General features: G+C 34.2%; 1 protein-coding gene across 2 annotated transcripts in view; it reads right to left on the bottom strand.

The window, feature by feature from the left end:
- Positions 1–12,387, bottom strand: part of LOC149800399 (uncharacterized) — a 191,989-nt gene that overhangs the window by 148,746 nt on the left and 30,856 nt on the right. Inside the window, exon 1 of one of the 2 annotated variants that reach the window (XM_089960034.1) lies at positions 10,695–11,556. The exons of the other annotated variant lie outside the window; for it this stretch is intronic. Within the exon in view, the coding sequence (XP_089816160.1) occupies positions 10,695–11,054 (360 nt within the window). The 5' untranslated portion in view covers positions 11,055–11,556. Of the gene's footprint in view, positions 1–10,694; positions 11,557–12,387 lie in introns of those variants that run through there. 2 annotated transcript variants of the gene reach the window in all.

Genomic DNA, 12,387 nt, shown 5'->3' with positions numbered 1-12,387 from the left:
CATTAATCTAAGGTTATCCCTGACTTTCCATCGACAGTCTAACTGCATCATTGACTTTCCTTCATTAATCTAAGATTATCCATGACTTTCCATCGACAATCTAACTGCATCGTTGACTTTCCTTCATTAATCTAAGGTTAGTGCTGACTAATAGAGCGAAAATGCACGACACTTCCAAAGTCAAAGATTTTATATTTTCTACCTCGTGTATTCTATCGTTTCTATTTATGTAGCCTTGTGATTGTACCATTTCACCCGGTCGGTCATCTGTCCATTTGTCAAATTCGTTTGCTATTTCGTACTCGCTACACGTCTTAAACTGGATTTTTAGCACTTAACACAGCTATGTTAGTATAACACAGCTCTGTTAGTAGAGAAATCGCTACACGTATCAACCTGGATTTTTAGCACTTAACAAAGCTCTGTTAGTATAACACAGCTCTGTTAGTAGAGAAATTGCAACACGTCTTAAACTGGATTTTTAGCACTTAACACAGCTATGTTAGTAGAGAAAATATCCTCATCCATCCATGAGGGAAAGATTTATTAAACCAGAGTTCATTCAATTTATACTTGTTATTCTACGAATTCTCAAGATAAGATATTGTAGTGATTTTTCTTTTTCAGTGAAGAAATGCAGCTGTGAAAATACTCATTATTTCATACTGCTATTTTCATTTAGTGACGAAGTAGGAATATATAAAATGGTATGTTACTATTGTCCTTTTTCGTAATACAGTATTAGTCGAAGTTGGGTATATTTGGTTTTTTTATTTACCTAAATACTAAATATACACGCAAAATGCGTAAAAATATCTGGGTCTGTACAGTTAGTTAAGAGTAATCAGTGGAGCTAACAATATAGACCCTTATTTGCCGGCACACTTTGCTATGACAGATCAGAGTCTATGTTGTTTGCAGTTAGACTCAACTTATAAACAAGTATATAGGGTACTTGTTATGCCTAAATAATGCCCTTATTGACTTCATATATCTAGGGATATGTGAAATATAACAATGCATGTTAAAAGCAAACCTCTTGACTAATACGTATATACGGTACTTGTTATGCCATAAAGAATGCTCTTACTGACTTCAAATATCTAGGGATATGTGAAATTTAACAATGCAGGGTAAAAGCAAACCCATTGACTAATAAGTATATAAACAGTACTTGCTGTGCCTAAACAATGCATGTTAAAAGCAAACCCCTTAACTAATACGTATATACGTACTTGTTATGCGTTAATAATGCCCTTAATGATTTCAAATAGCTAGGGATTAATCAAATTTAACAATGCAGGGTAAAGGCAAACCCCTTGAATAATACTTATATACGGTACTTGTTTTGCGTTAAGAATGCCCTTATTGACCTCAAATATCTAGGGATATGTGACATTTAACAATGCAGGGTAAAAACAAGCCCCTTGACTAATAAGTATATACGGTACTTGCTATGCCGAACCCCTTGACTAATAAGTATATACGGTACTTGCTATGCCAAGCCCCTCGACTAATAAGTATATTCGGCACTTGCTGTGCTGAATTCCTTGACTAAGCAGTATATACGGTACTTGCTTTGTCAAACCCCTCGACCAATAAGTATATACGGTACTTGTTATGCCAAATCCCTTGACTAATAAGTATATTCGGTACTTGCTGTGCTGAACTCCTTGACTAAGCAGCATATACGGTACTTGCTTTGTCAAATCCCTCGACTAATAAGTATATACGGTACTTGTCATGCCAAACCCCTTGACTAATAAGTATATGCGGTACTTGCTATGCCAACCCCTTGGCCTAATATTTATATACGTTACTTGCTATGCCTAATACATTGTCTAATAAGTATATACGTTACTTGTTATGCCAAACCACGTGACTAATACGTTTATACGGTACTTGCTATGCCAAACCCCTCGACAAAGAAGAATTTATTGCATTGAGGAACTCCTTGCAAAGAAAATATTTACAAGCAATCACATCAAATGAATCGCATCATATGAAACAGGTTGAGAAAATACAACTGCTTTAAATTAAAAATGCTTTTAAGGAAAATGGAGTTTAAATGTATAAGTGGATTGCAATGAAGAATTGTATTTCAAACGAATTTAATGTTCAAATTTTGCATGAAAAGATAGATCTCTTATACCCCACAAGAAAATTGAATTTATAGAAGAAACCTTTAAACAATTATCGTCTTTGGATGACATACACGAACAAAAGAATCTTGAGGAAGTTAACGAAGAATTAATGAATTGGGAGAACAGCATTATAACCAAACTTTAGTAAGTTTTTAAATCTAGTTTATGGTCAACCAGTTTTATTATTTTATGAACTACCTTGTCATTAAATATGTTAAATGGACGACTAAGAGATTCAAAATGAAATGGAAGAACCAAAAGCTGAATCAATCCAACGAGAACGAACACGTATCACACGAATCACGTCATCACACGAATCACGTCATAGTGCAAGTTCAGATGTTCAGGATGTTGAATAATTTAATGTATCAATGGCTGAACATCCTTAATGTTCTTTGTCGCTGGGTGTAGTTAACATGATATCATACTGTGCGTTACTACGTATGATCAATATAGTGCGTTACTACGTATGATCAATATAGTGCGTTATACTAGGTACAATCAATATAGTGCATTATACTAGATATAATCAATAGAGTGCGTTATACTAGATATAATCAATATAGTGCGTTACTACATACAATCACTATAGTGCGTTATACTAGATACGATCACTATAGTGCGTTATGCTAGATATAATCAATATAGTGCGTTATACTAGATATAATCAATATAGTGCGTTATACTAGGTATAATCAATATAGTGCGTTACTACATACAATCACTATAGTGCGTTATACTAGATACAATCACTATAGTGCGTTATGCTAGATATAATCAATATAGTGCGTTATACTAGATATAATCAATATAGTGCGTTATACTAGATATAATCAATACAGAGTGTTACTACATACAATCAATAAAGTGCGTTGCTAGATACAATCAATACAGTGCGTTAAAAGATCTAATCAATACAATCCGCTACTACATATAATCAAAAATTCAGTTTGTCAGTACATAAACTAAGTTTCAAAGACATGATAAAGCTAACTGTATAAGTAAGATATGCTGTGGTACACCGGAGCTTCAAATCGGTAAGCGTTTATTTGTAATAGTATATTTATGGTCGATTCTGATGTAGGTGGATTATCGTTAAGAAGTCTTTTTCTTTATTCATCCTGAGTTTTAATTATGTGTGTGTGTGTGTGTGTGTGTGTGTGTGTGTGTGTGCAATAAACTGACAATGAACTGTGCAAACTAGTATCTAATTAGCTTGAGTGCTTGCTTTCGACTCCTAATGAGTCTTTTGCAAAGGCTAATACAAAACATAGACAAGACAAGACAAACAAATAAGACAGGAAAACTGTTATGTCTATCTTATTTGTTTGTCTTGTCTGTGTTTAGTGCTTGCCTTTGAAAAAGACGCATTTAGAGTCGACAGCGCTCAGGCTAGTTAGATACTAGTTTTGTCAGTTTATTGCATTTATTTTAATCAATCCCTGACACACGTGATTTCTTGCTGGATCCAGTTCACTTGAAAGGATTATTATTCGCCTTATGATTTTGTATTCTTTATACATATAAAATGCCATAACAACTTTCCAATTTAAGTTTATTCGACATTTGAGCAGCTAAAAACAATGGAAAGTCAGTTTTAACAAGTGAAGGAGTGCACAAAAATATGCTGATTATTCAACAAACCAAAGGACTAAATGATACTTTCAATATATGAGATACGTTCAATTTCAGATTGTAGCAAAATGCATCAACGAAAGACTAAGTAAATAAAAACACGAAATACAAAATACAAGTGATGCAAAGACTGCTTACAATCAACAAGAATACAATTACGGTGTAAAAATGGATAAATTAGGCAAAGCAACAAAGAAAATGTAGGAAAACAGCAAATATCGGATTAATGCATTTGTGTAAGAAAAGCCAAGTTCCAATTAACCAACTAGTGTAGCGCCTTAATCTTGTCTTGCGATTTAATACAGTAACGTAATTAGGTCACTTAATCAACTTGTCTTGCGATTTAATACAGTAACGTAATTAGGTCACCTAATCGACTTAAGAACGAAAGTACATTTGGCGAGATAAAAGTTTACTATTGTGTAACGCAATTATTAAATGCAAGTTATTTACATATTTTGATACAGCGCAGGTTTGCTCTAACTTTGGCGCACTTATATAACTCAGTAAATTGGACGAAAACATCTGTTTGTGGCATTTCTTACTGGCATTGAATATACCAGCTATATTATAATGAGAAAATTTAGAATACGAATCATGTTTTATTTAGGGTCGAGAAAACCAATTCTGAATGCAAATACCTTAACTAGATGAAGATGCAATCAAATAAAATGATAATAGAGATAGTAAAAACAATTTAATTTGCTTTGTACCAAGTTTAAAATTCGACCATAGCACGAGTTATGATGATGTCATCAGAGTTGACACTGCAAACCTTTCATCTAACACTCAGATGATACTTACATAATTTAGAGATTTCACCATCTGACAGTTATCTAGAACTAAATAAAAAATTATTTATATTCGTTCCAATTGCATAAAATAGTGTTGTAGCGGTGGGCAATTAAGAAACAATTATTCATCATCGACCGTTATGCTTCACGAACTGTGTTTGAGTCTTTATTTACACCTCTAACTCAATATCCGAATAAGAAACATTTGAATGCGAAACGAAGTAACGAACGTGTTCAGCTTGAAAAGAAACTTTCTGCCTAGCACTTATAAGCAGCCAACGTATTTCCTTTATCAATAATTACAGTCAAGTCTTCTGTTGCTTTGTTTTGAAAAGTCAAGCAAATATTTACTAATTTTTATGAAGCTATTTTAAACTGTTGCCAATATACAAATCATCTAAAGCACTATCGCCACTTGCATCACATGGAACGTGTATGAAACTTTTCACACAATTTGCTATAAGTATAGTCATAACTGCATGTCTTATTGCAGTTCCTATTGCAGATGTTATCACACCATTTTCTTTAAGCAGTATTTGCAGCTTGTCTTAAATAATAATTTTAGTTACATTTAAATTAATCTTTTCAAAAATATTTTTTGTGTGAAATCTATTAGCAAGTCTATTGTACCTCAAATGCCTGTTTCTTTAACTTTGAAAATTTTCCAAATGTTTTAGTATGTTGCTCTTTTGTTTCGATCTCTTTCTTTCCTAATATTTTGTTTATGCCCTTCAGTCTGTACTCTAGTCTGTATTATGCCCTTCAGTCTGAATTTCAGTCTGTATTATGCCCTTCAGTCTGTATTCCAGTCTGTATTTTGCCCTTCAGTCTGTATTCCAGTCTGTATTATGCCCTTCAGTCTGTATTCCAGTCTGTATTATGCCCTTCAGTCTGTATTCGTCTGCCTCCATAGCTGATAATTACTTCTAATGACATATGCGAGAGAGCACTGGTAAAACTGTTACACAAAAATATTTGAAAATGTATGATGGGGCACAAAGAAATAATGCACATCAAAGATCAACCAGTGATATGGGGCGCAAAGTAATAATGCAGAATAAAACAGCTGTCAGTGCTATGGGACACAACGAAATAATGCATATTAAATATCGGCCAATCCCGGACGCAAAGAGAGAATGCACAATAAACAGCTAGCAAACCTATGGGATGCAAATATAAAATGCACAATAAATATCTGTCAAAGCTATGGGACATAACGAAGAATGCACAATAAATATCTGTGAAAGCCAGAGATGCTAAAATTCATTGTCAGATGTTGTAATCCAAATTTTGGAGATTACTGATTAGCAGATTCCTTCTGATGAATATTTTAGGAAGGTTACTGATTGGATGAAAGATGGATACATAATCAGATATGTATATTTCAATTTAAACACTATTTACATCTATCTGAATTCAGCGTAAGTTTATTACACTGAATTATATTAATTTGAAACAGGTAGCGACAGAGTCGATATAATGTTACGGTATACTTCGCCGAAGGCGACGCAAAGCAGCAAGCAGAACAGATAAAACGGATACAATAACAAAATATGTAGAAATAAAATGCTTGATAAAATAATACGCACCGGCTGCTTATGTGTTGTTGCATTGTGATGCATTCGATCACGATTACTACTTCAATTTTTGTTAAAATAATCTCTTTCTGTTATGCAATAAAATCTTATTGGGAAATAAGATTCGTCAATAATGCTGAAAATTTCCCCAATGATGAAGATAGTCATCATGTATTATTCAATATGTTTGCATGTCAGGTGCCATTTTATATGTTATGCATATTTAATTTGCTTTATTTGGTAGTTAGATTATTTTAATTTTATTTCATTACATGCTATTGGAATGTAACATTGTTTGTTGGATTTGACCCTGTCCAAAATTAAGTTCATTTCTGCGTGACCCAACTTGCTTTTTTTAATTTTTATTTATTGTAAACAACTAATACATATCTAAATTATTCATTATATGTATGGGTTTAAAATCAGTATTATTATTAATAGAAGAAGTAAATATTTTTTTTTGGGGGGGGGTCTAGGTTTTGGAATTTTCTAAGTGAATTATTCATAATCCAGGTTATTGTTTTGTAAACATCAGGATCATTCAAGAATGTTATTTTCCATTAGGAAATGTTCTTTTTTGAGAAAATGCTAATTGTGACCTGAAGTCAAGTAGTGAACTATATATGGTGTAACTGAGAAGATTGTATCAGTTGCTTAAGATCTAGTACCTTGAACTTGTGTTATATGTTGTGACCAGTAATTTTGGGCTGGATTCTCTTTTCTTCAAATTATTGAATTCAAGTGATTATTTTCTCTGCAAATACAAAAGTTCTCTGACACAATTCTTGGATAGAGACATTCACTGGAAGTTACAGTGTATTCAAACCTGGAATTATATTTCTGTGATTCAACAAAAGATTGTTAGCACATCAGTTTTTGGATTTATTTTGGACTTGTACTGACTAGGACTTGTGTCTCTGTAATTCTTGGATTATTTTGGGATTTAATTCGCAATACTGTAAGTTCTTTTTTCTCATTTTAACCTTGTAATCAAGGGAAATAAATTATTCGTTAAATTTTACAAACCTTCTTGTCGTTCACTCTTTTATGTTGCTTATTTTAAGAGCATATACTCGTAACATATCTTTGATATGTTATTTGCAATATTTATATCTGCTGTCGCTTGTTATCATATTTGTAGTTTTTAATCAGTGACATAATGCCGAATAGGCACATCTTATGACATGATCTCTGTGTAAGTAACCTTTATTATCATATACGTCATATGACATTATCTCTGTGTAAGTTACCTTTATTATTATATACGTGATGCGTCCTAAACTGGCCGGTGATCAGGTCAATGTAAACAAGAATCGATGAGAGAGAGAGAGAGAGAGAGAGAGTATATTTTGGCACTCACAAACGTTGGCGCATGTATTATCTCCCCCTGACATGTATTGGGAAGTGGTGTATAACAAAGAACTCGGTAACGTTAACGTTTTGGATGCGATCTGTAGTTTCATATTTTGCACTGGTTAAGAGTTTCAAAGAACAAAAAAACCCATTGGCTTTCCTAACTGGTAATCCTGGCTAAAATAACGTTTACTACGTTTTATTTTGATACATAATTGATGGATTATTTGGGGTTCTAAAGCATACAGCTAAAAAATGTTTGCTCCGCTTGCTCACTGTCTCCTCCTGTAAATTGTAAATAAAAGAGCTGATAACGTTGTTTACACTTTGTATCACAGCACTTTCAGAAGCTGGTATTGCTTATTCTGGCAACACTCCTTTTCCCCCCAGTTTAATAGGTGCTAAAGATGGATGGTGTTCTTGGACTAGTTCAGGACGAAATTTCGAGTACAGCCATTTTGACCAGCTCTGTGCTTAGATTATGCACGAGTTCCACAACTCTAACGTGTAACTAAATTTCTGCCATATTACATTAAAGGAGTATAGAGGAATACCATTAGTCTCTCCATTATGCATGTTTGAAATGCAAACAACTTCACCATTCACCTGTCACTCCTTACGTAAGATCTACAGAGCGCCACATATCGTGTGGCAAATAAGTTATAAAATGAGCAGTAATCATCTGAAAATTGAAGACACTGATTCTACATCAACGGTCAGGTCGAATATCAATAGACCGTGAAAAAATAAAACTAAAAGATTGCTATTCGAAAGAGCTATTAAATACTGGGTATTAAAAAGCAGAACCGCAGTATATGGGTATTCTGTCAATGTTAGACGGTGAGAAACAAAATATGTCATATTCCTAGGATTAGTAAAAATAATCGACAAAATATCTTCCAAAATAAACTAAAGTTTTTAGAAATAGAACAAGAAGCGTCTAGCCATCCTGAAATATAAAATCTTCTCTCTTACCATAATACCTTGCTTGTACTACTCGACAATTACATGCACCTGTTTCTGTACCGTAAATCCTTAAAAGAATGGTATAATGAAGATACGCGATTTTAGCTAAAAGTTATGTGGTATCTTCATCTGCTCTCTCTCTCTCTCTCTCTCTCTCTCTCTCTCATCCCACACACGTACACAAATTAAATGGCAAAGTCCTTTTCGTTATTGTTTCAAATGATTTTTGATATATTGATCGTCTCCAATATACGTTACGATATAAGCTTTTGACCCATTGAGAATGCTTTTTATAATTCTTCTCGGTTTGGCGCGCACAAATAGTAGGTCCATATATTCTGCCTCTTTCTTCATTTAGGAATTAGGACAGGTGCAGTGCTTTAATGATTAACATGACTGACGCGTGACCGAAAGGTTCGAATAATACCATCGGGTCAGCCTCATTTCCGACCTATAATGAGTCAATCAAGAACATTGTCTTGTTCTTGTGCGAGAAAAGGATACGTATAGATTAAAGATGGTGACCGGTCCGTCATTTTGCGCAAAATCATAAATCTATCCTTGTCCACCATTTCGCTTGTGTAGTACTGAATATAAGCCTAGCTACGTTGCGTTCAGAAAATATCGTCATGAACATGACGAAAGTAAATCAAACAGCCACACAATTTTCAGATTTAGGGCACGGACAAAACACACAGTCCAGTTCTCGTGTTAGAAGTTATCGCGAGACTCTGACTTAAATTCGTACACCTGTCGAGCAAAGGATTCAAATCATTTCCTAAGACTCACTTGTCGGAACTAACAGTTTCACTAAAATGAAGGCTTGTAAACATTGTAGAGAATTATCTGTAACAACAATTTCATTCAAGGATTATCAATATCTTCAAAGGTATTTTACCTCGAAAACCTGGACAGTTTTGAGAATTCAAGTCCTTACCCGGAAGCATGGGCACTCTCTGAGCACAAATACTGAGCGCAGCTCAAAGATCCAAAATTTAAAATAAATATTATTGTCATAGTATCTTATATATATATATATATATATATATATATATATATATATATATATATATATATATATATATATATATATATATATATCGAATTTATTTTTAATTGCGAATGCGAGTTGAGTAACGATGTGTAATGACGGCCTTTATATTCCTCGCATATATATATATATATATATATATATATATATATATATATATATATATATATATATATATATATATATATATCCTTTGTCAGGGTTGATTTAGATAACGGTATAAAAATGATAATGAGCAGAAATAAACTATTTTAAAACTAGCCTTTAGGGTTTCGAATCATCACTGAGTCTTTATCAAAGCCAATTACAAAGGATATAAGATGGTAACCTGTAGGCTTCTCTCTGTCTGTTTCTCTATCGCTCTGCAAGCAAAGCTACAGGAGACAATATTTACGAAATCTGAGTTCCAATTTCACGTTCACATATTATTTGGAATATAGAGTCGAGACTAGAGATCAAGGAGTATACGTTCATGAGATCAAATTGTTCATGCTAAGATAGCTTTTGGACTACTGAGTCGAGACTAGAGAGTTTCGTTCGTAGGATCAATTTCCATGTTGAGAAAGACTTTGGTCTACAGACCTGGGTTTACAGATCGCGAAGCATTAGCGCGCATCTCAGTTTTACAAGCCACTCAATAAACGCAATGTATTCAGTCTTTCATATTTTGTTGCTTATACTTCAATATAATTTTTTGTGTGCAATATCTGGTTATGGTAAACTCGACTTTCTAGAATCTAAAATCTACTGAAAGCTGATCTTTATTAAATCCCATTTTGAAGAACTCAATATTCATGTAAACTAGCAAGCAGGATGATGATGATGATGATAATAATAATAATAATAATAATAATAATAATAATAATAATAATAATGATGATGATGATGATGCTGATAATACTAATAATAATAATAATAATATCATTTGCACCACACTAAGGACAATATCGCGGTTATTACATCTGATATATTCTCTCAATATTGTATTCCACAGTGTATTGAAAGTATGTTTCATGCATTGTTTAGATTGACCCTTGTTCAAAGGCCATGATGTATACAATTTAGAGTCTGCGCTCCGGAAATCCGTGCTGCACGTATGTATTATTTTGTGGTATGTTTTGATTGGCCGCGAAAAAAAATAATCTCAACATGAAACATTAAATACACAACCTACCGGTTGCCTAGATGCTCTCAGCTTCGCAGTAATTATGCTCTCCAGGAGTTCTTGTCTCCTCTGACTTTTCCGTCTGCGAAGAGACTCTTGTGACTTGGCTCCTTTTCTTACTCCCTGAATTACACGCGCCAATAAATCATTTGATGAGTTGAACTTTACTAGCTTTTTCACGTGAACGGGATGGTTTGCAAGAGTTTGATTGGTTAAACTTTGAGCACGAGTATTTCGTGTATATCCGATGACAATGTCTTTTGAGAGTCTAGGTGTCCTCAAATCCAGCATCTCCGACACGGATTTGGTTCTTCCGAGCCTTTGATACCATCTACTTGTTTCCGATTCATTGCAGCCTCTTTTCTCCATTGCTGATCGAGAAGTAATCTATGTAGTTTTGTAAGGCAAATCCCAACTGACTCATGTTACATCTTTGTAGCTGTGTAAGGTAAATCCCAATTGTCGCATGCTATTCCTTTTACGAGTTAAGATTTGTGTCCTCTTGCTGGAATAGTTTACTCGACGGATGTAGGGTCATATCAATCAACACGGCTGTAGGGTCTTCTCGGCAAAACGTAGATCGTTGCCTTTTGGGCACAACGTATTATACAAGTCAACATTGAAAACCAAGTAAAATTGTTTTGCATAGGAAGGGTGTGACAAGACTAGCTTTTCAAAAGATCTCCAAAATGAGGTAGATTAAATGGACCAGCGGCTTCTTTTTCCCCTATGATGCAAGATCTCAGATTTGTTAGTCAAATGTATTTGTATGGTTGACACACAACGAAGGTCAATTCTGCCACGATGAAGCTAGTTGTTGATTCAAATGGCTAGAACAAAACATACTGCCCTCAACATGGGTTAAAGTCACAACACATTTTCCGATCAATATACAAGAAGGCTGTGTCGCATAAATACCCTGGATTACCCTATCATGAATATTTACGACAACCCCCAGGGTGTTTACTGTAAATAACAGGGCAGCTTAGGGCAGTATCACCGTAATATTTTTTAATAAAACATACACGTAAAATATATGGCCTATAATATAGGTAAGGGTAATCATTGTTTGGCTTGGATCCTTTAAATTTAGATAAAGTCAATAGGTCATTGTAACAGATGATCACAAAGTGACGAGTATTACTTCATTACAGCGAGAGAAAGTGTATCGTTTGTTGGACCAAATACTTGTGTAGCTAGAGATGGCTTCATAAGAGGACATCGGTAGATAGTAAGAGGTAATAAAACATAAGGTCCAATAAGAGGGTGATTAGCTAAGGAAGATTTATTGCCGCCCTTCTTCAGTGGCGGAAGCATAGATTTTTCTCCGTTATCGTGAGTTTAATCAGAAACGGAGATGACAGACTGGCCATATGTTGGCACGATGATTGCTGATTATAGGTAAACAATAGTGCGTGATTAATAACCTGTTTGTTTGGTGATAAGAATGTATGAACAGGTCAACTAAGAAACTGCCGACTGGAATGGGAAACAGTTTAACCGTGTTGCATGTATTCTCCTACGCTTTCTCCGTGTGTGTGTGTGTGTGTGTGTGTGTGTGTGTGATACGGTTATGTTTACTTGCATTGAGTCTGTAGGTTGCTATCAAAAGTACATCATTTTTATTAACACATATTGAAATATGTATCTGGGAGACTTAATACAAGAGAAATGTTACTAATCAAGATCCCTTTAGCTAGCA

This window comes from Sinohyriopsis cumingii, chromosome 5 (genome assembly GCF_028554795.1).
Source record: "Sinohyriopsis cumingii isolate HCF-2022 chromosome 5, ASM2855479v2, whole genome shotgun sequence".
Lineage (NCBI taxonomy): Eukaryota > Metazoa > Mollusca > Bivalvia > Unionida > Unionidae > Sinohyriopsis > Sinohyriopsis cumingii.
Note: the sequence above shows the minus strand (reverse complement) of the source record. Positions and strands in the feature narration are given on the sequence as shown.